Below are 21009 nucleotides of genomic sequence, written 5' to 3' on the forward strand. Positions count from 1 at the left end.
GGACAGACCTAACAGAACTCTCTTCCCTACCCAAGAAAGAGTACAGAAACGGTACTTTGCTTGGCTGACCGAGACAGTGACGGAACTGAGCCGAACACGTCGCCGGGCATCCGAAAAGTGTATGTACCCCTTGCTTGAGTAAGCACGACGAGATGACAGGAAGTATGTTTGATATGCTTCTTATACAAACAAACCTCTTACTATTGAGGAAGACCTTGTGATACCTAAAGAGGGTACCGACCTGTGTAGGAGAGAGCAGACTCGTCGAGATTATCTATGGGAAACAGAGACAAGCCAACTCGTACTTAAGCACACAGCGAAAGGGCAGTAGACCATAACAAAGAACTCAAAAGCCAGATCCGTTGGAATACAAACTCATTGATGATAATGCCACAACTGAAGTCGACTAAACCCGCCACCCTCACCCACAATGGGCGAGGTTGTCAGCATAACCTCAACATCCCGTACCCTCTCAGCATGTATGTAGATAGACAGGGCAAGTCTCCCTTTCCATCCCACCCCAATACTGGTATCCCACTCAAATATCTACAGCCCCAACTATCACACATGTATGTATGTACTTTTACAATACCTATAAGGGAACATCCCAACTGATCCCTTCCAAGAACATACTGTATCGTACGAAGAACGACAGCCTGTCAGCTTAACCTTCACTTCAACGACTTAAATCAGCCGGCAAGGACACTCCTAACTACTGCGAGTCAACCTACATGTCAACCAAGAGCCGAGCCTATACCTCCTTCGACCTGCGCTACCCTACACTCGCAGTCGGTTAAGGTAAGTAAGGCACCTAGGTAGGTAGTTTAGGTATTGTACAATACTGTACCTACGGATCGGTTACCGTCATTGCTAACAAGCATACCAAACTCATTTACATACATATGTACATACACACATACATTGACGCTTTTGTTGCCCATCCCTACCACCACCGTCATCAACATCCTCCTGATCTTATCAAGTCACAACCCCTCTTAAGGCAGGACAGGAATGAAAGAAAACGACAGAAAGAGAGAGAAAAGAAGATAAAGTAAACAGTCATAGCTATGCTTGGCAAAGTAATCCTAGTAGGTAGGCAACCAAGAGACAACCTGCTTGCCTCGGGAACAGCTTTCTCAACTTGACCCAACTCGACTCACCTCATCTCACCTGATTTTATCCCACCACACTCATCGGTCAACGGGTGACGAAGCCCGCCGCTTGTCAAAAACCCGGGGGCACTCGGTTGGGATGATTTATGATCGACCTAAATTGTGTATAGGACTCAGGTCGAAGATGTTGAGAAAAGGCAAGAGAGACTTTGAATGTATGTGAGAGACATGCTACACTGCTTACTGTGTTGCGCGTAAGCTCTTTGTATGCGAGCTTGCCGAACTTCCATCTAGGGGGAGGTCAGTCAGGTAAGAAGACCTTCCTCCCCATTCAAGACGGAATGGCATTGCGCAGAAGCAGCGTCAAGCAAGACAGTGTCCCGAGCTCGCCCTAGGTATGACATGATATACTGACACGACGTAGTAACAATAACAACAGCCGACAACCCACCCACTGGCATCTAAGTCGTCATGCCAGGGAGAAAAACCTTAACCTCTAAAACAAACCCAAGCCCCTCTACGATAAGAACGCCGTGATGCCCGAATGCGGGGGCGCCACTCAACCAGATTAAGCGGCAGCCCAGTCATGAACAGAGTCGGATCGATTCGATGGCCCGATGCCCAGAACGGAGCGACGTGGCAGTCGGGCAGCAAACCCAGAGTAATTTTAAATGGTATTACCTTGAATCACTGCTTTTACCACCGGCGGTTGCCAATGGGCAGGGCATTGGCGTCGTTGGGGCCAGAGCGACCTGTAAACCATGACAAGTCAGCAAACACGCCTCCTAAAATGGGCTGACAAAAATAAAGGCGAACCGAGAATACATGTTTAGAACTTACCCCCACGGTAACCGCCGCCGCCGCCGCGGCCTCGGTAGCTGCCATAGCGGCCGCCGCCACCTCCGCCGCTGTAGCGTACCATCTCGGCAAGCCGAGGATCGATGTGTTGCTTAGCCTCTTGGAGCACAGAAACGAGATCCCGCGCCTGCTTAGCATCTGGTGAAAAAGAGTCAGCGAAAACCGTTCCCGACCTTGACAGACTATTCTGGAAACACTTACTGTCAGTGGTAAAGAAGGTGATGGCTGTGCCCTTGGCGCCAGCACGACCAGTTCTGCCAATACGGTGGATATAATCCTCCGAGTTATTGGGGTAGTCATAATTGAGCACATGAGTAATGTTGCGCACATCTTAATCAATGGGAAAAAATGGTTAGCATCAGACAACTAGCTTGACATCTGCAAGCAACGTTCCAGCATGAACGGATGGCGGATAACACGGATATCTAAGTATGTTTCGTGATCCTTTTTATCTGGCTGTACTTCTCCTTGGCAGGTGGGCTGTCCGTTGCGGTGAAGATGCCGGTGGGAGATTCAATGCTCCAGGTCCTCGGGCCTTGGGAATCTTGGAGACAAGCTTGATCAAGGTCAAGAGATGCCTACTCCACGCTTGTACCATGGTGAGTGCAACGGTACAAGAGAAGGAATTACGGGCGTAGCACTGAGAGCAATGGTTCCCAGCTACGTCACGAATCCAAGACTCCGTTCAGAAAGACCATGTAGACACGAGGTCAGGCAAATTCGCGCAATCAAGAGAGCCCCTAGACACAAGAGTAAAGCACAGCACTCTTCGATGCTGGAAGGTTGCCCAACAGGGCGGTTTGGGGAGGGAGGACGGGGACGGGTCGGATGATACATACCGATACCACGAGAAGCGACGTCCGTGGCAACCATGATGGGGCTCTTGCCCGTCTTGAACTGGTCCAGAACCCAGTCACGTTCGTTCTGTTGCTTGTCACCGTGGATCGCTGATATTGTTGTTAGTAAGGATGCGGCCAACAGCCGAGTGAAGGGAGTCACTTACAGAGTGCGGGCCAGCCGTCCTGGCGGAGGAACCGAGTAATATCATCGGCCACGCGCTTTGTGCCCGTGAAGATAAGGATCTTGTTCTTGCTGTCCTTATCCTCCATGATCTTCTCCAAGTGCCTGATCATCCTGTCGCGCTTCTCACTCTCGGATACGACCTCAACAATCTGAGTGATGCGGTGATTCGCAGACAAATCCATAGATCCAATGTTGACCTGGATGAAATCAGTTTGGAAGTCGGCAGCCAAGCTGCGAACCTCCTTGGGCCAAGTGGCAGACCACATGAGAGTCTGGCGGTCAGGCCGAATCTGGCTGATGATCTTGCGGATCTGGGGCTCGAAGCCCATGTCGAGCATGCGGTCAGCCTCATCCAGGACAAGGTATGTGACGCGACGAAGGTTAGTCTTGCCAGATTCGAGCATGTCGATCAGGCGGCCAGGCGTGGCAATGCACACTTCGACGCCGCGCTGCAGGTCTCGAATCTGGGGGCCTCTGGGAACACCGCCATAGACGCAAGTGTTGCGAATTCTTGACGACTTTCCAAACTTGGCGATTTCTTGTTGAATTTGAACAGCCAGTTCACGGGTGGGTGCGAGGACGAGGACAATGGGACCGTCGCCAGGCGCGAGGAGAGGTTGAGCGTTGATGTGAACAATGGCAGGGAGACAGTAGGTCAGGGTTTTGCCCGAGCCGGTCTCAGCGATACCGACCACGTCGCGTCCAGAGAGAGCCATAGGCCAACCCTGGGACTGAATGGCAGTGGGGGCGGGGAAGCCTTGAGCCTTGACCTCGTCCATCACGTAGCGGGGGAAGCCGGCCTCGTCGAAAGTCTCAACCGGCTTCGGGACATTGCGACCGGCGACGGTAATGGAGTGGTCGCGGCGGAACTTGTCAACCTCGGCCTGCGACCGAGCGGCGACATCGGGGTGCTCCTTGTAGAAGGACTTTTCAAACTTTGGCAGTGTGCTCAGGTCCCAGTTCTGTTTCTGCAAGCCGGAGCCAAGGGCAGACATGCGATCACCACCGCCGCCTCCGTAGCTGCCGCCGCCGTAGCCGCCGCCACCACCACCAGCACCGTAGCCTCCACCACCAGAGTAGCCGTTAGATCCACTAAAACAATCGAAGGTTAGCAATCAGCGAACTATCAAGGATCTGTAAAAATGAGCTGATGAGACATACGAGTAACCGCCGCCAGAATAGCCACTGCCGTTGCGATCATATCCGTTGGAATAGCCGCCGCCGCCGCCACCGCGGGAGCCGTATCCACCACCGCCGTACGAAGACATGCTGGCAATTAGTGTGATGTGAGAATCGTTTTCTGGATGCAGTGTACTGAAACTGTCCCGTTAGATGGCTTGTTGATCGAAGCCGATGAGTACGCGATGAATGACGATGGAGCGACTGCCAATTGTGGGAAAGATTACGCCGATGTTGTCTCAGCGAGAAGCGACACTGGGCGCGTCTGCAGAGATCGGCTGGACGTGAATGCCGGTCAATACCGCAAATTGAAGGAATTCGCAGTATCACAGCTTGCGATGACAACAAACCGCAAGACGAGGGAATGAGGGTGAAGGATGAGAATTTGGGCGAGGTTGGAAATCCTGTCGGGTAAAGAAAGTTGAAAAGGGATCAAGAATCGCCTCCCAGGAATATTTTTTTCTTTTGGGGTCTCAGCAGGCCCGGGTGGCACTGACAATTTTTCTTGCAGGGCCCAGGCAGGCACCCTGGCCCAGGCAGCGATAAGCGAGATAAGGCATGAGCAGACGCGTAAATTTTCTGCCTGAGGCACCACGTGGTATACTGAGTTCTGGGAATTTGAGAAGCAAGACTGGAACTGCACTCAACATCCACCAAATGCGAAACTGCCTATACACCTGTAGGTTAAGCGGCCTGAGATATGGAGTGAATGGTTTAACGTTAATACACTTCAGATCTTCTAACATGCGGAATTTACATAGGTATGTATGTACATGAGGCTATGTACTCTGTTCCACCGCCTGCTCTATCCGTAGATCGCCCTGTTTCGAAGTCACCGCTCTGCTGAGTTTTTGCCGAGTCTACTCTTCCCATGGCTCACCAAACTGCAAGATTTGCTAACGAGTTGATGGACCGCCCAGCTCAGCTCGAGCTGTACATCTCCCAAAATGCAATCTCCATCTAGATTGCATATTCAGCAACTGGCTGCAAAGTGCAAAGTGCAAACTGCATGGCCGGACATGCACTGGGAAGAAACGCTTACCTTTGTAGCATGGATAAAGATCTTGGCCAACTCCTCGATTCGCGCCGGGCTTTGCAGCAGCGCATGTCTCTCTAGCAGCTCTTTGTTGGGGTCATCAGCGAGATTTGCGTTTGAGAAAAAGGAGGGATGTATGACCAGCCCTCACTCACCAGAGCCAGTCTTGACCGCCGTAACGTAATCGTCGGCCACGTAGTTCTGAATCCAGGCCCAGTAGATGTTGCCTTCTCTCTTGGACCGCGAGTCGGCGTGCAGCTGCTGGGCGATGACGCCGTATCCGAGGAGACAGGGCGCCATGGCGACCTGGAGCGCAAGCCAGTCTTCGGACTGCCCAATGTCCAGCACGTACCTCGTGTACGCGGTGCATGCTTCCTTTTCCTCGGTGCTCTCCATCTCCTCTCTGGAGATGCCGAAGCTCTCGCAGTACCCAACATGTAGCTCCATCTCCTTGTAGATGTGTGTGACTATGGCGGCCGCCTGTTGTATGCGTGCTGGAACTCAGATTATCCGCCCTCAGAATCTGTCAACAGATGTAATAGCTTCACACTTACCGCGGCAACATCTTTAATCGCTTTGGCCTTGTATGAGCCGAGTGCGTTTGCTCGAGCGAAGTGCGTCTGTGGCCCGAGTCAGCAGCAGCCAGGGTATGCAACAGTCATGCATAAGCTGAGGGGGCCAAACAAGATAGAGATAGTCCTGTATTAGATATCCCTTGAACGACTCAAGCGGCAGCGTTGCGTCGCCCATGGCCAGCACAAACGGGTGGTTGACAAACCTGTCCCAGACAGGGGCGACATCTGGCCTCTCGAGGAGGTAGTCGACAAAATGGCCCCTGGAAGCAGAACCAATCAGCCCTCAGACTCAACCAAGCAATAACAAAAAGGCGCTGGGTAGTCGAGCACATACGGCGAAAAGGGGAGGGTATAGACCGAGTGGAAGTGGTTGAGCGGCCCATTCCCATGCCCAAGGCCCGGCGCCAGCCTGATGCCAGCCTCGACGTATCGGCAGGCCGCTCTCACCGCAGCCGTAACATCCATGCCTTTTGCCAGGTTGGACGCAATCGCCGCTTTTCATCGAGGCAACAGGTCAGCTCAGCCTTCCAAAGGGATAAGAATAAAGGGGACTCACAAGCCAATGAACACCCCGTGCCGTGTGTATTTCTCGACGAGCAATACGGGCTCTGCACCTTGATCACCTCCTCCCCTTCCTCTTCCCCTTCCCCTCCCCCTCCCTTGCCTTCCTGGCGACCACCAACCAAAACATCAACAACAACCTCCCTCTCAGCTTCCTCCTTCGCCAGCATCCCGTCGCTCGCCCTAAAGGGACAGTGCCCGCCCTTGACCAGGACCCACCGGACACCAAGAGCGCGCCGCAGCTTGCGAGCCAGGGCCTCGAGGTCGGCGACCGAACCAACAGAGTACTGGGACTCGAGCCCGTCGCCGCCTACTCCAAGGGCGTCGGCAAGCAGCAGGCGGGCCTCGGGCACGTTGGGCGTGAGGATGGTGGCACGCGGGACCAGCCGCGTGCGCAGGATCGCTAGAGCGTCGGGGGCGAGTAGCTGCGCGCCTGTGGTAGAGATCATTACCTGTTTTATGAACGGATGGGTTAATAGAAGGTAAGAGAGTGAGGGGTGGGGTGAGTGAGGTTGAATGGATACAAGACACGGCAAAGTGAGGGAGAAAGAAGGGAGACGGGGAGCTTACCGGGTCGATGACTAACCGCTCAACATTATGCGCCTCAAGAGCGTCCGCGATGGTCTCTATGGCACTCGCCGAAGCAAGCATGCCTAGATCATATTAAAGCATGTCAGTAGGTACGTACATGGTCAAGACAGACCTCTCTACATATTTCCATCCACATCAAAAAGGGGGGCTCACCCGTCTTGACAACATCCACCCCAACATCCTCAATCACAGCATCAATCTGCTTCCTCAAGAACGCTGCCGGGACATGGTGTATATCGTACACACCCCGGGTGTTTTGCGCCGTGAGCGCCGTCGTGGCCGTCATGGCGTAGCACCCGTGGGCGGCAATGACTTTCTGGTCTGCCTCGAGGCCGCTTCATCAGGGGGTACGTATAAGTCAGTTGGTGAGCTCAACGAAAAATTGAAAGAAGACCAGACGTACGCTCCGCCCGAGCTGTCTGAGCCGGCAATGACTAGCACCCGTTTAGGGATCATCTTCTTCTTTCTTCTTGGTATGTAAATTGTATACAGATCTGATGTGCTGTGGATTATCTGATGCGAGTGACTGGATGGGGAGTAGAGGTGCTGAAGGTGCTGAAAATGCCTCGCACCGCAACGCCTACTCGATCAGGGCAGGGCGCCGTAAAAGACGGGAACCGCTAGAATCTGGTTGCGCTGGTCTGGATGGATGGATGCAATGGAAGGTGGGGATAACGAGCATCTCAGTGGGGTTAGGTTCTTGGTTTTCCACAGCTTGGTAGACTTGGAGTTCGTTTATTTAACGTTGGTGCTAACAGACGGGAGCTACCTTATCCATTGTCCTTTCAACAGGTACATACAAGAGTTCGCTACTTCCATGGTCATATTTGCCGTTTGCGATTTGCAATAACGACCGTCAAGCAAGGCGGGTAGACATCCAGAATCCGTAGCCTCATCTCAATAACACATTGAGCCACTACTTTACTTTACATACAACCTTGCCACTGCGGTTACAACGGCAAAACGTTAACCCATGTTACTGAACGCCTGCCCCTTCCAGTAAAAAGAATAAGGGGTATACACCCAGCCGGCCACCCGACCACCCGACCACCCGACCACCCCCTACCAACCCAACCTGTTGAACAACCCCTGGGATATGCAAAGTAGTCCACCGTATACCGTGACACGCGCCTCCTGTCACCTCGCCCTCCGTTCCATACATTTTCCCATACAGCAACATACAAAAATGCATCATCAACTCCGCCGGCTGTGTCTGTCTTATTCTCATCATGCTGCAATTCCGACCCTGCATGTCCAACGTGAAGATCAAAAATGTCATGAAGTCGTCGCTCGGGCTTAGCGACGAACATGCCGCCTAGCAGAAATCGCCACCCCTTCTGTATCTCGGTTTCGGCTGCGGTTGCGGTCCGACGGCTCGGGGTCGCTGATACTCCTCTGCCTCTCTGTGCGCTGTTCGTCGCCCGAACTGTCCCCCTCGCCATCTTCATCACCATCATCACTCTCCTCCTCGTCACCCTCCTCTTGCTCATTCCCCCTTCCCCGGCCGCCATCATCCCCACCCTCAGCCTCATCCTCATCTCCATCTTCACCTTCACTGCCACTCTCCTCTTTGCTCTCCTCACAAGCCCGTTCCCGAGTACCGTCCCTCTTCAAGGGTGATCCAACAGCAACCCCCTCTTTTACCCCCTGCTCATCATCATCATCTTCACTACTCTCCTCCTCCTCCTCTTCTGTCTGGTCACTTTCCCCTCCCTTTCCTCCCTCCCCCCTCATCACAGCATGTGACCCCCCACCCACCGCAGGCCTATCCTCCCCATACACCACCGCCCTTAGCACGCTCCGATCAAACAAGCCGACAATCATGTTGCGGTCGGTCAGCCTGTAGTGGTGGCACTCGAGGAGCGACATGACGCGCCTAAACAAGCCCGGCTGGGCAAACCAAGTCACCGTTTGACCCGCACCCGCTTTAGTAATTTTCTGCGTCTGCGCCTTGAGCTGCATCAGCTCGTTGCGCGCCCGCCGGTACAGCACCATGTTGGCCATGTCCATGACCAGCTCCAGGACGCGCTGGTTGGTCGGGTCCGGGTCGAGGACCGGGTGGCTGGGGTGGTTAGCATTCACATTCCCACTCCCATTCCCATCAGCGGCGGCGGCACTATTGGCCAGAAGGGATTGCGAGTGTGAGCCGCCGCGGGTTATTGGCAGCGGCGGAACCCTGGCCGTTTCCGTCTTCTGGCTCTCCGGCAGCTCAATGGAAGTGACAGGGATATGGCTCCACGGCTTGAGCGAGAACAGCTGGCCGAGATTCGTGGGTATGCAAAGGCCCAACGAGTGGCCGAGTATGTTCGTATTCGCGTCCCAGCCGTTCTCAGACAAAATCTCCAGACCGTGCGTGGAGCGCGAGATGAGGCCCAGGACGAAAAACGCCGTGCCCCGCAGGCTCATGACCTCGTGGTGCTGGGCAATCTTGACGATCTGCTCAACCACGTCGCACGACTCGAGGAACGGCGCGCCGAGCTCCATGGATCCGACATTGCCCACCGCCCAGAGGCAGCCTTTGACCTTGACAATCATCTCCGGGTCGTCCGACTCCATGCCGTGCTCGCGGATCGTGGCCGCAAACTCGTCAAAGTGGCCCTTGTCGCTGAGCAGCTTGCACCCCTCCTCGGTCCGGGTCAGCTCGCGGTAAAAGTGCGGCGGCACGTGGCTGTCGGCCTCCATCTCCTGCTCGTCGTCAAACACGCTGGTGCGGTTGGTGTGGTCGTCCTGTTGGTCGAGGAAAGAGCGTGCCAGGCTCGCTTCAATGACGCTCACGTACGAGTCGTTCCGCCCGAGGAACCAGTCGTCCATTTCGTTGCTGATGTAGTCCAGCCCGTCTAGGTAGTGGTATCCGATCGATGTCGACAGGAAGCGCAAGAGTAAGGGAGCGCCTATCTCGCCCAGATGGTCTAGCGCTGGCCGACACTCGACAATATACTCGAGGTTGTTCTTTGTGTTGCAGGCTTTCTCGAGGATCTTGACTGCAGTCGCACACACGTCGATTTCAGGATCGTAGAGCTGCGTCACAAGGAGCTGGATGGCCCACTTTGAATCGCCAGCCTCTTGGGCTTGGCCCTTTACCCTAGGGTGCGTCGCGTACTTTCGCAATGCATTCGTGGCGTGAATTCTGATGTCCTTGGTCCCCGCTGTCAACGCCTTGGACAGGAGCACTCGTGGGTGTCCCGGGAGGGAATAATCAAAATTCTGGAGCATGAGCTTGATGAGGTCGGGCCGCTGTTTGAGGTCGAGGATGCGGTACATCATGTTGAAGACGCGCCACCGGTCCAGCATCTGCATCCCCTTTGCGTCTCCGGTCAAGACACCGAGCATGGGGAAATAACCCCCACAGAGCGTGTCAATGAGGCGATCCTTGGAGAACATGGGGTCTTGGGCCGTCAGTCCGCTCGTTGGGTCGCATTGCGCCAGGCACTCGGCGATCTGCCGAAGCAGTTTGTTGTCGGACAGGTACCTGACACCCTCGGGACTCTGCAGTAGAGCGTGCATTAGGGCGCACCCGGTCCGGACGTATTTTTGCGTGTTTCTTGAGCTCTTGACCTCTGAAAATCTAAACTTGAAAGGGCGATAGAAACTCATGATCCGCTTTACGAATTTGGATGCTTTGATGGCTTCTTCGAGCCTCTTGCCGCTCGTCAGAGGTCCTTCAATCAGCCTAAGGATAACATCCCAGTTCCACTTGGTGTAGTTGGAGCTGCTCAGCACGTTGGAATCGATGAGCAGTTGCCGGAATGTCGCGTCGTCAAAGTTGACTGCTGTGATGCTCTTGGGGTGTTCGTCAAGCGCGCCAAGGTCCGTGTGATGGTGCGCTGGAGGCATATAAGCCGCCGGCGACGACCTATAGAGCGTCCTGCTGACGCTGCTTATCTGATACACAACGCCGGTGGCGGTGAAGTGGCTCTCATCCCGAAGCCTAGCAGCTGAGACAAACAGCTCCGGGAGCAATTGCAAATCGCTGCTCCACGATGGCGGGAGCAGGTGGCTTGCCAGTTTCAGCACCTCTCCTATCAAAAGTGTCGACTTTCGCTTGAGCGGTGCGTTTTCGTTATCCTGAGTAAGTTTCAGAAGGGCCGGGACCACGCCCGATTTGATGAAGACGGCGAGCAATAGCGCGGTGTAGTGTTCGACGAAGTTCTGCTCGCCACCGTCATCCTCGAATTCGGAATGCGGCCCCTTCGTGGTGGTTGACTTGAGGTCCGAGACCCGCCCATAGGTAGTGAGTCGCCGGCCAGCCAAGAATGATTGTGCCCATCCCGGGGGCTTGATGCGGAGAAGAGAGAATAGCAAATCCAAAATCGTCTCCCGGATAGGCCCTGTCTGCACGACCATACTGCTGATCATGGATTTGATGGCACGAAAGTTGTACATGCACAGGCTCATCAGCCCTGACCATGACTTGAGAGCCGTGGCCACTGATTTAGCGCTCTGCTTCAAAAAGCGTTCGTTTGAGGTGAGCTCGTCGGTGAAGGCCGTGAAGAGAACCTCCAGCTCGTTCCCGGGACGCAGGTATTTGCGCCGCCGCGGCGCGTCCAGAAGATAGAGGAATGCGGCCGTCAAGCTCTCCGAGGCCTTGTAGGAACCATCTGCCAGGGCTTCGTGCAGGGGGGCCATGCCTCCCGAGGCGATCAGCAGACGGGGGTCACGAACCAAAATCTCAGCGAGCGTTTCGAGGCAGATAGGCCGTAACCTCTCCTCGGGCTCTTCTGCTGCAGCGGCAATGGTCCTTACGACGGCCCTCGATATCTCAGTAACGCCGTCTTTGACGTCGAGAAAGGCACGCACAAACTTGAGGGCCTGCTCGCGTTCAACGTCGGATTTGCGGTCCTTGATCAGAGACCTGTCACAGTTTAGCGGGTTGAGGACGATGACAGCAAAGCTGCCAGCAAGCCAGACCTACCATGTGACTAGGTAGTCAGTATTCAGAGCGCGGATATTTCTGAGCGAGTTGATATCCGAAATGGCGTATCGTATCATCCTGTACCCCGCAGCGACCACCTCGCGGCTTTCACTCAGGAGCATGGCCTGCATGCGGTGGCCGAAGACGGACCAGGCCAAGTCGTACTTGAGCGTCGGGTGGCGCTTGAACAGATCGACCAGGCTATTGGCCCTCGAGACGTAGTAGTCTGGAGTCATTCCCGTCACCTCGAGTGCTTGCAGGATCTCGGTCAGGGCGAAGGTGGGCGACTCGGCGGGCTCGTCGAGGTCGGAACCGGCACCGCTTCTGGAGGCGCTCGGGGGGGATCGTAGGCCGCCGGTGCCCGGAAACAAGCCTTCTGTTCTAGACCGCGTAGGCGTTGTGGGTGCCGCCCTTGTCCGCTGGGCGTCGGTGATTTTCTGACGTAGCTCCTTGATGCGCTGGTTGGACGAGTTCAGCTCGGCCTCGACACGCTGGCGCTGCTCCTTGGTCTGCTTGGCCTTCTTGCTGTTTAGCGCCTCGAGCATGTTCTCGCTCCCCTCCTTGATCTTCATCTCGCGACTCAGGGCCTCGCGCAGGTAGCTAAGGGTCCTTTCGGAGGTCGGGCCATCGTCCTCGTCCAGCTTCTCGAGCGGAAAGATGTCCGGGCGGGTGCCGGCACGGGAGAGGTTCAACTGGCTGCGGAGCTCGGAACTGAAACTGCCAGGCATGGGCGATGGGTTGAGCGAGGCGCCTCGGGGCGCAAAGCTCACGGCTGAGGCCGACAGATTCCGACCGGCGCCGCCGCCGCCGCCGCCGCCGCCGCCATTGAGGGCCGGGGGTTGCAAGGCATCGCGTTCGAAGCTGGGGCGAGAAGTCGCATTTTGCGGTACGCTTCCTGACTGTGGCTGTTGTTGCTGCTGCTGCTGGTGCTGTGAGACGTACGACTTCTGAGTGGGCGTCGCCGAGGTGCTCAGCATGGTGGATGGCCCAGCCATTTGCCCTCCACGCTCGACGCTCTCGACGCTCTCGGCCCGGGCGCTCTTACTCTTGCTGTTCGCATTCGATTTGCCAATCGGCACCTTGCGCGGCGCATGAATACTATCCCCGTCATTCAACTGTTCTGTGTTGATGGATCATGTACTCCGTAATGGCCAGCTGTTGTTCTCTTTGCGTCGGATGCACAGTTGCACTCGCGATCGAGTCGCGATGTCTCTGTTTCTTCGCCTTCCCTCATCGAGTTGATGGGCCTCCAAATCCACCAAATGTTGCCTGGTAGCGTTAGTGTCTGGTTCTATACCACCGCTAACCCTGAGGAGCTATCTGGGGTCTGGGCTGGACCGTTAGAAGATGGTCAGTGCGCACACCCAGCAATTGATTAACCCTACCGTGCCTACTCCGTACCCCACTTGGGCACGGTCCATGCTTCCAAGCTTTCGGAATTGAGCCTTAGCTCCTGCCCTTGTCAGACAAGACAGGCAATCCTCATCAACACCGTTCCTTGTCTCCTCGAAAAGTTTTACGTTAAAAATGCTGCAAGCATGTTGACGACCTCATCAATTGGCTTTTGATTTGCCCAGCATAACCATGTACTGATTAACCAAGTGTTATAATGGAGGCGAGGGCGCGGTGTGACACTTGGAAGCGTTACCAAGGGTCTTAAAGGAACCTCGACTGCAAAGGCAATCCAGTAACCAGTTACACTAGGTATGGTGAGAAATCCTCGGGAACACTTATCAAAGTCTGGAAGCTCCTCGGCGTCGTACGATGTTGATAACGGGCATATGTTGGCGCCATCTCAACCACACATCGCGACTCCTCTCAGCCCGTCTTTTTTGACGTGCATTTGACGTGGTGTCGTTGGGCGAGTGGCACAGATTCCCGAAGCAAACCGGGGTCGACGACTCTTCAATTCATCTATATACTTGATTCAATTTGAAACGGGGTCAAGGAAAACATGCCAGGCAAACGCTTTCCCAGCTCGCAAAGTGATAAAGAAACGTCGGATGGCAGACCGACAACCCCTGCAAACCACTGCCGGTTTTCGCGGGAAGCCGGATGGCGTGGAAAAGGAGGGGCTAGGGACAAGGCGGTCGGCGGATTCCGGCGGATCCACCTCTACTTCCACCCGGCATGCGGAGAGGTGCCGTCCGGCCGCATGTCCCCATTGGACCCGTGGTGCCGTGCTTCTCCCGGGAACGCTGGACGTATATAAATGACGGGCTGGTTTCGCTCCTTTTCTGGCACAGCATTTCCCAACGAATCGGCCTGCCTCTGCTAAGTTCCAAATCCATTTGCCTCCTCAACCTCGATTCGAACCTCGCTGGAAGCTCATGTGACGCTGGAGGAACCAAAGTATTGATTTAGACACCGGGTACTACTGAGGACATCATTACCTTAGCGTCATCATGCCCGTCCTTGCCTCCGCCCGCTACGGCAAGGACAATGTCCGCGTGTACAAAGTGCACCGGGATGACAAGACTGGGGTGCAGTCAGTGACCGAGATGACGGTGTGCTGCATGCTGGAGGGGCAAATCGAGACATCGTGAGCAAGCCCTTCACCCCTCCCCAACAGAAGAAAAGAGTCAACTGACTTCCCAACCAGATACACAAAGGCCGACAACAGCGTAGTCGTGGCCACCGACTCCATCAAGAACACCATCTACATCAAGGCCAAGGAGCACCCCGTGAACCCGCCCGAGCTCTACGCCAGCCATCTCGGGCAGCACTTCCTCGACAGTTATCCGCACATCACCTCGGCCCACATCAAGGTCGTGGTGCACCGGTGGACACGCATGACGATTGACGGTGCTCCGCACCCGCACAGCTTCTTCCGGGACGGCCAGGAGACGCGCAACGTGGACGCCGTCGTGGCCAGGGGGCAAGGGATCGACCTGAAGAGCAGCATCGTCGGCCTGCAGGTGCTCAAGAGCACGGGCTCGGCCTTCCACGGCTTCGTGCGCGACGAGTTCACCACACTGGCCGAGACGTGGGACCGTATCCTGTCGACCGACGTCGACTGCACCTGGTCCTGGAAGCGCTTCCCCACTGTCGCGGCCGTCCATGAGGGCGTCGAGCGGTTTGACAAGGCCTGGGAGAGCGCCCGCAACATTACCATGAAGACGTTTGCCACGGATGAGAGCGCCTCGGTGCAAAACACCATGTACAAGATGAGCGAGCAGATTCTTGAGGCGGTGCCCGAGGTCGAACGGGTTGGCTACTCGCTGCCCAACAAGCACTACTTCGAGATTGGTGAGTTTAATTTATTGGGTTGCCCACCAGACTGGGTGGACTTTGGTGCTAATGACTTCTGCTACGCAGACCTGAGCTGGCACAAGGGTCTTAAGAACACCGGCAAGGATGCCGAGGTGTATGCGCCCCAGTCAGGGCCCAACGGGTTGATCAAGTGCGAGGTGGCTCGCTCGTGATGGTTCCCACTGTATACTATGTGTAGAAGCAACAAGAAACGATTTCATGAGTCATGGGCGTGCTTGCGTAGAAGCATGCCGACAATCGGCCGGGGAGTATCCGGCGTCATTGGCACAAGGCATCGATCATGTGTGTCTATCAGCATCTTTTTCGGACAGCTTAGCATTGTTAGCATGGTTTCACCACGGTGATTGGACACTAGCCCACGCTCCCTTTTTCATGAGATACTGAAATTTATGATTGTACATCGATGGTTTGTTGATACACAGAAACCCAACCGCGCAAAGCCAAGAATCTTGTACACACTAGACCCCTTACATACCCACAGAAGAGTCCCAATCCTCAACTCATACTATCCTCGCCTTATCCCCATCCCTCACCACCCTCGCCATCTCCTCCCACCCGGGCGTGCCCACCACCTTACCACCAAACCGCAACAAATTCTGCTTATACGGATGCGCATCCCCCTCAAACGCCTTGAGTCTCGCCAACCTCTTATCCCTGAGTCTATTCTTCGGCAGCATGCCACTAACAGCCTTGCGCAACACCTCAGCACCGCCGTGCTTGGCCATGAGCAGGTCCATGGTGATGGTGCGCAGCGAACCGGGGCGGGTGTTGTGCCGGTAGTAGGGCTTGCGCCATTTCTTCATGCCCGTCGTGTGCAGCGCCGCACAGTTGGTCACCACCACGTAGTCGCCGCAGTCGGTCGAGGGGTCCCAGATGGGCTTGTGCTTGCCCATGAGGATGGTGGCGATGCGGGACGCCAACCGGCCCAGCGACGGCGGCGTGACGGCTTCGGGCGGGGATTTCTTGGTGCTCAGCGTCGGGTGCGGCGCGGCGGCGGATATGTGGTGCCATACTCGTGAGTAGGCGAGTCGTGTCTGTGTTGTTTTCCCCTTCTGTATGAGCATTTTTCTTTTTGTTTGAAATTGTGGCTGCTACTACTCACGGGCCCAATTGTTTGTGACATTCTGGCGGGTGTTGTGGTTTGGATAAGCTACGTCGGAGGTCGTGAGGACGAGCAGATGAGCCTCCGGGAGCTAGTCCCTCATGGACTATCCAGCGCTACCTCTCTGGATAGTGCCTCAGGACTCGGAACCGGGGCGGCACCGGGGAAGATGTAGCGAACTCGACACTTCGGATAGGAGGTTGGCGGGGGGAGGTTCGTCCTGGAACCGAGCACCGGCAGGTAATCGGCAATTGGCAGTCGCGTCTTTGAGTTCGGTGGATGTTGACAGGGCTGGATGAGGCTTGATGCTGGCATTGAAAAAATTCGGGAGTTGCGCCTCGTGCATGCGCCACAGCTTGGGATTGGGACCATGCCATTGCCGCCTCACGGTATCTCCACTGTAGGTAATTATCGCTGCAGTGGTGCACCCTTCGCACAATGCACGCTTGGCCCCGCATTGAGCGGTGCCCCGCCATGAGCCGGACGGCGGAGCCCGCTCCAGCATCGGACCGGATTTCAAAGCAAAGGGAGTCTAACTGGTAATGTAGTAATTCTCGATGCTGATGGAAGCCGGCGGTTTGCCTGAGCTATTATCATTCGTTATTCCTCATTCCAAGACCCAGAGACACTGCTTAAGTCATCATTTTGATGATTTGATCCTTCCTTCAAGAAGCTCAAATTCCCATCTAATTCCGTCCATTTGATGCATTTCGGACGCATTAACACACGCTACATCATTGGAATCTCCGGCTTAGCTCTCATCGCATCTACTGGAGGTGCTTACTCCTGGCACAGGCAGAAGGAAAGGCAACAGCGATTCCAGCCGTCATCGGCCGGAAAGAAAAGTCTGGCTAGCATGGCCGTCACAACCCCTTTCCAAGTAAGTCGAGCAAAGTTGTGAGACCGTCTTACAGTCCTTTGCGGTTCAGCAATTCGTTAGGTTGCCATGCGCCTAAACGAGCCCCCTTACTTCATGTTTCATACTTCAGGTTGTGTCCCTTCTGTCTGGGTTTTAAGCATACCCAAACAAGGAACACAAGAAGAAAAAAACCACCAAAAAACCCGTAAACTCGGATAGCTGAAACCTGAAACAGACACTCTTCGCGGTGCCCATGACCTGTGACGGGTGCGCCAAGGATATCACGGGCGCCCTGCACAAGCTTCAGGGGATCACCAAGGTCGAGGCAAATGTCAAGGAGCAGCTGGTGTCGGTAGAAGGGACGGGTACTACGCCTCAAACGCTTTTTTTTCTTAACCCATCCCCTGGTTTGCGCAGGAACACAGGTTTTTGCTGACGCTGAAACCATCTGAACCTGGGCGAATTAGCGGCGCCGTCTGCCATCGTCGAAGCCATCCAGGCCACCGGGAGAGATGCCATCTTACGAGGGTCGGGCGCCTCAAACAGTAAGTGGGCAGTGCTGTGTGTTTGTGATTATCCTTTCGCCATCGCCGATCCTTTGGGAAACCTATCTTCTTCCAACACAAGGCTGATTCGTTCTGTTCCTCCCTTTCGACGATGCAGGCGCTGCAGTTAGCATTCTGGAGACGTACCACAACAGATCAAACGAAGAGGCCAAGACGCTCGTTGCCAGCCCCCCCGGGTCCAATAGCTGGGTGAACGAGAGGCTCGTCAGGGGGCTGGCGAGGATGGTGCAGGTCAGCCCCGAAGAGACAGTCGTCGACCTCACGGTCCGCGGGGTGCCCCCGGGCACATATCGTGTCACCATCCGCGAGTATGGGAATCTGAAGGATGGGGCCTCATCAGCAGGGCCCGTCTGGTCAGCCCAGAAGGATCCGGGACACGGTTCAAGCACCCCTCGCGGGTTCCTGGGAACCGTGGAGGTTGGGCCGAGAGGGCGTGCTAGTGCCTTTCTCAACCGGCCCTTCATGGTGTGGGAAGTCATTGGCCATGCGCTGGTTGTTTCTCGCCAGGACGAGAGTGATGGTAAGCCGCTAAGGAACGACGAAGACACGGTTGTGGGTATCATCGCTCGAAGTGCGGGAGTGTGGGACAATGACAAGACGGTGTGCTCCTGCACGGGAAAGACGCTATGGGAAGAGAGGAAGGATGAAGTCTCCAAAGGAATGCTATGATGACGTTTCGAATGATAAACATCCTACAAAGGGATAAATCCGAGTCCCGAGCAGCTAAGATCGTTCGGGCTGGATTGGAGGGCAGTGGTCTAAGCGATCGTTGTGTGGCCAGGTTCGCGGTTCGGACGACGAACACCATCTGCTCAGATGTCATCCAAGGTCAGTCTTTAGCATGCCATGTTGGGCAGAAGGGAGGGGGCGGGCACCGAGACCCAGGAGGGCCTTCGTAACGAGAAGTTTGGGACGATTGTTCTCTTGGGTGTTTCAGGGCGGACGCAGGCAACTAAGAAACAAGTAATAAGCGTTGATGGGTTAGTAGATAAACTGTAGTGTACTCACTGTATGTACTGTACACACAGGCTTGTGCGGTATTCCTCTTGGCCGATATCATTCAGGAGAACTACTGTGTAAACACACCCTGGTGGTTGCTGGGAATGTCCCCCACTTCACGCCGCCGGAAGCGCGGCAGAAGTGTATCGAACGGAGACTAGGGACACCACATGTAAAAAACATGAGACGAAAAGGGACGGAGTTGTTTTTCTTTCGGCCCACTCATTGGATGCCTTGCGGGAAAGAGCCCAACAGAGGAAATCGGATGCCGAGATGACAAGGGACGAACTGTTTGCTTCTAACCGCGAAGGCTTTTGCTGCGCCGATTCCTTTGCTTGAAGTCTTCCGCTAATGAGATCGCTCTGATGCCCATGGGAAGCGGCAGATCCACGATTGGGAGCAGCATTCCATAAGCACAAGAAAAAGAGGGACAGCAGGCGATTACGGTACCCAGGAGCCGGACCAAGGACACCCGACGTCCTGGTCCTTGCCATCTTACATGCACGTCAGATACATACATATCTGCAAGGGAACTTCTCGCTTACAAGTATGTTTGTAAAATGGTGAATCGTGTATGTATTGCGTAGCGCTCTCTGATCAAATCTGGAAGCACACTTCGTAGTGGTCTATGGAATAGGGGTGGTCTATGGAATAGGGGTGAAGTTGTGAACGTTGAAATATGCCGGCCGGCAAGGTGAAGCTCGCTCATTCAGGTAGGGACTCCGAGTCACCTATATTCGCGTTTGGTCGTCCAAGTGGAGATAAAGCGTGTAAGTGCGCATTTCACCAGGCCAGAGAACGGCTAGCCGAGGCCTTCCACGTTACCGAGGGACAGCGTGAGCCTTGAGGTCCAAATGCAACTCGGGCCGTTGTTGCAACCCTATGTGTGACCTATGTGCGAACACGGTATGGCATGCTAACCAACCTGAGCCTCCATGCTGAACTAGCAGAAAACGAGCCATAAATAGCTGTGATGGCATTCCAAGTCGGAAAACGCTGATAACAAGGTTGCCCATCGTAGCGTCAGCCGCGTCACTATCACTATCACGAATCGTGTCTTGTGCAGCCTTCCAATATCATCGCAAGCTGACACACTTTGGTCGATATTCCGGTTCCTGAAGGATGCTCGAGAGACCGAGCTGTTGGCCATGCCGTGTATTGTAATTGCACCACAAAGTAAGCTTAGCCTGTAGAAAGTAGGAAACATTCCGTCATCTTGGTATCTCAAAGCGCTGAGGCTGGCAAGGCTGACACATGAAGCTTGGTGGAGGCCATACTTGATTCAAGCCAAATTCAACAAGCGCTGCCTTGCCTTCCAGAAAAGCATCCGCACCTGCATCTGCATCTGATTGTGGGTGTGCGACCAAAGATCACCATAGGTTGACAATCAGGCGAGCGCTGCCCAGCATCTCGGATCCCATCCTGTGAATCTCGCAGAGCATCCAGCCACATATTAAACCCCACGGTCGCACAGCGGCATCTTTTGCAGTTCGTGGGCCATGCAATGATGTAGTTTGTGTAGGTTGGGCCATTGTGGAGGAGGGTGCGGAGTGGATGAAGTTGAAATACACTGTAACATAGGCGCCCTGCAACGACAGGGGTCTGCACCTGCCTCCTGGTGGTCCAATGAGGGGCTGGCCTGGGGTCTTGGAACGCTTAGCGCATGAAGAACGCTGGCCTGTGATTCGCAAGGGTTCCAAGATGTCTGTGACAGTCAATCACTTCGCATTGACCCATCTGAGACTCTCCCACAGACCAGCGCCTAGCCAAGACTTCCAAGTTGCATGGGGTGGACTTCGACTGAACTTCACGAGCCGTCTGAAGACCGGACTCGTGGTAAAGTACCGCACACCTACTTCTCATGCCAAAGATGGATCCCATTTGCTTCTGCATCCCGTAAAGGGTTAGCAACACCATTTCTGATCAATTCGTGGGCGAGGCTGCACTTCATAGTGCATGCATCGCACCCAATATGTATCCACTCGGTAGCACATGGCAGGAGTGGCGGCGCCGTGACGTTCCGGCTAGGCAGGTCCCGTCGATCCGGCAGAAATGAACCTGGTGCCGTTCAAGTCCCTGGCACCCATGGTGTGCACTCCATGTCCCCGTCCCGAGTTAAGGCGCTGTCCTGATCGAATGGGGAGATTCCCGAGGTGGTTCGACTTCGAGCTAGAAAACATTCGATGAGATAGATATATCTCATGAATACGGTCGCGCTTCCATCTCAACCTCCAACAGCTGGAATCCAATGCTGCTCCATTGGACGAGAGCATCTTGTTCAATAAGGTAAGGTACATTACAGTACGGTACCAACTCACTGCCCAACCACCAGATGCTCCACCAAGACTATCTGGACCCGCTTT

The 21009-nt window shown here is 54.9% G+C and overlaps 6 protein-coding genes across 6 annotated transcripts; 2 read left to right on the forward strand and 4 right to left on the reverse strand.

Moving 5' to 3' along the window:
• Nucleotides 1–1808: 1808 nt before the first annotated feature.
• Nucleotides 1809–7391, reverse strand: N656DRAFT_795677 (uncharacterized protein; the record flags this gene model as incomplete). The annotated part of the gene is made up of 16 exons (XM_064817444.1): nt 1809–1864; nt 1953–2108; nt 2172–2300; nt 2810–2917; nt 2974–4085; nt 4155–4262; nt 5110–5132; nt 5215–5294; nt 5364–5688; nt 5763–5828; nt 5893–6043; nt 6118–6277; nt 6340–6796; nt 6915–6997; nt 7089–7270; nt 7339–7391. 16 exons carry the CDS (start codon nt 7389–7391, stop codon nt 1809–1811), a joined length of 3249 nt encoding a protein of 1082 aa, XP_064672541.1.
• An 840-nt stretch (nt 7392–8231) lies between these two features.
• On the reverse strand, nt 8232–12824 carry N656DRAFT_795678 (ARM repeat-containing protein; the record flags this gene model as incomplete). The annotated part of the gene is made up of 2 exons (XM_064817445.1): nt 8232–11787; nt 11848–12824. The coding sequence occupies 2 exons, from the start codon at nt 12822–12824 to the stop codon at nt 8232–8234; spliced, it is 4533 nt and encodes a 1510-aa protein (XP_064672542.1).
• A 1428-nt stretch (nt 12825–14252) lies between these two features.
• N656DRAFT_703785 (uricase) lies at nt 14253–15272 on the forward strand (the record flags this gene model as incomplete). Its single annotated transcript, XM_064811122.1, has 3 exons — nt 14253–14389; nt 14450–15096; nt 15166–15272. 3 exons carry the CDS (start codon nt 14253–14255, stop codon nt 15270–15272), a joined length of 891 nt encoding a protein of 296 aa, XP_064672543.1.
• A 162-nt stretch (nt 15273–15434) lies between these two features.
• N656DRAFT_827095 (mitochondrial 54S ribosomal protein YmL23) lies at nt 15435–16631 on the reverse strand. Its single transcript, XM_064818497.1, has 2 exons — nt 16223–16631; nt 15435–16154 (listed from the first exon to the last, which is right to left on the reverse strand). The coding sequence occupies exons 1-2, from the start codon at nt 16241–16243 to the stop codon at nt 15621–15623; spliced, it is 555 nt and encodes a 184-aa protein (XP_064672544.1). The 5' UTR covers nt 16244–16631; the 3' UTR covers nt 15435–15620.
• A 55-nt stretch (nt 16632–16686) lies between these two features.
• Nucleotides 16687–18812, forward strand: N656DRAFT_776018 (Cu,Zn superoxide dismutase-like protein). The gene is made up of 4 exons (XM_064814556.1): nt 16687–17102; nt 17317–17446; nt 17549–17626; nt 17745–18812. The coding sequence occupies exons 1-4, from the start codon at nt 16926–16928 to the stop codon at nt 18314–18316; spliced, it is 957 nt and encodes a 318-aa protein (XP_064672545.1). The 5' UTR covers nt 16687–16925; the 3' UTR covers nt 18317–18812.
• On the reverse strand, nt 18387–19390 carry N656DRAFT_475304 (uncharacterized protein). The gene is made up of 3 exons (XM_064809775.1): nt 19192–19390; nt 18656–19140; nt 18387–18455 (listed from the first exon to the last, which is right to left on the reverse strand). Exon 2 carries the CDS (start codon nt 19138–19140, stop codon nt 18763–18765), a length of 378 nt encoding a protein of 125 aa, XP_064672546.1. The 5' UTR covers nt 19192–19390; the 3' UTR covers nt 18387–18455; nt 18656–18762.
• Between the last annotated feature and the right edge of the window lie 1619 nt (nt 19391–21009).

Source organism: Canariomyces notabilis (assembly GCF_033297395.1).
Source record: "Canariomyces notabilis strain CBS 508.74 unplaced genomic scaffold N656scaffold_4, whole genome shotgun sequence".
NCBI lineage: Eukaryota > Fungi > Ascomycota > Sordariomycetes > Sordariales > Chaetomiaceae > Canariomyces > Canariomyces notabilis.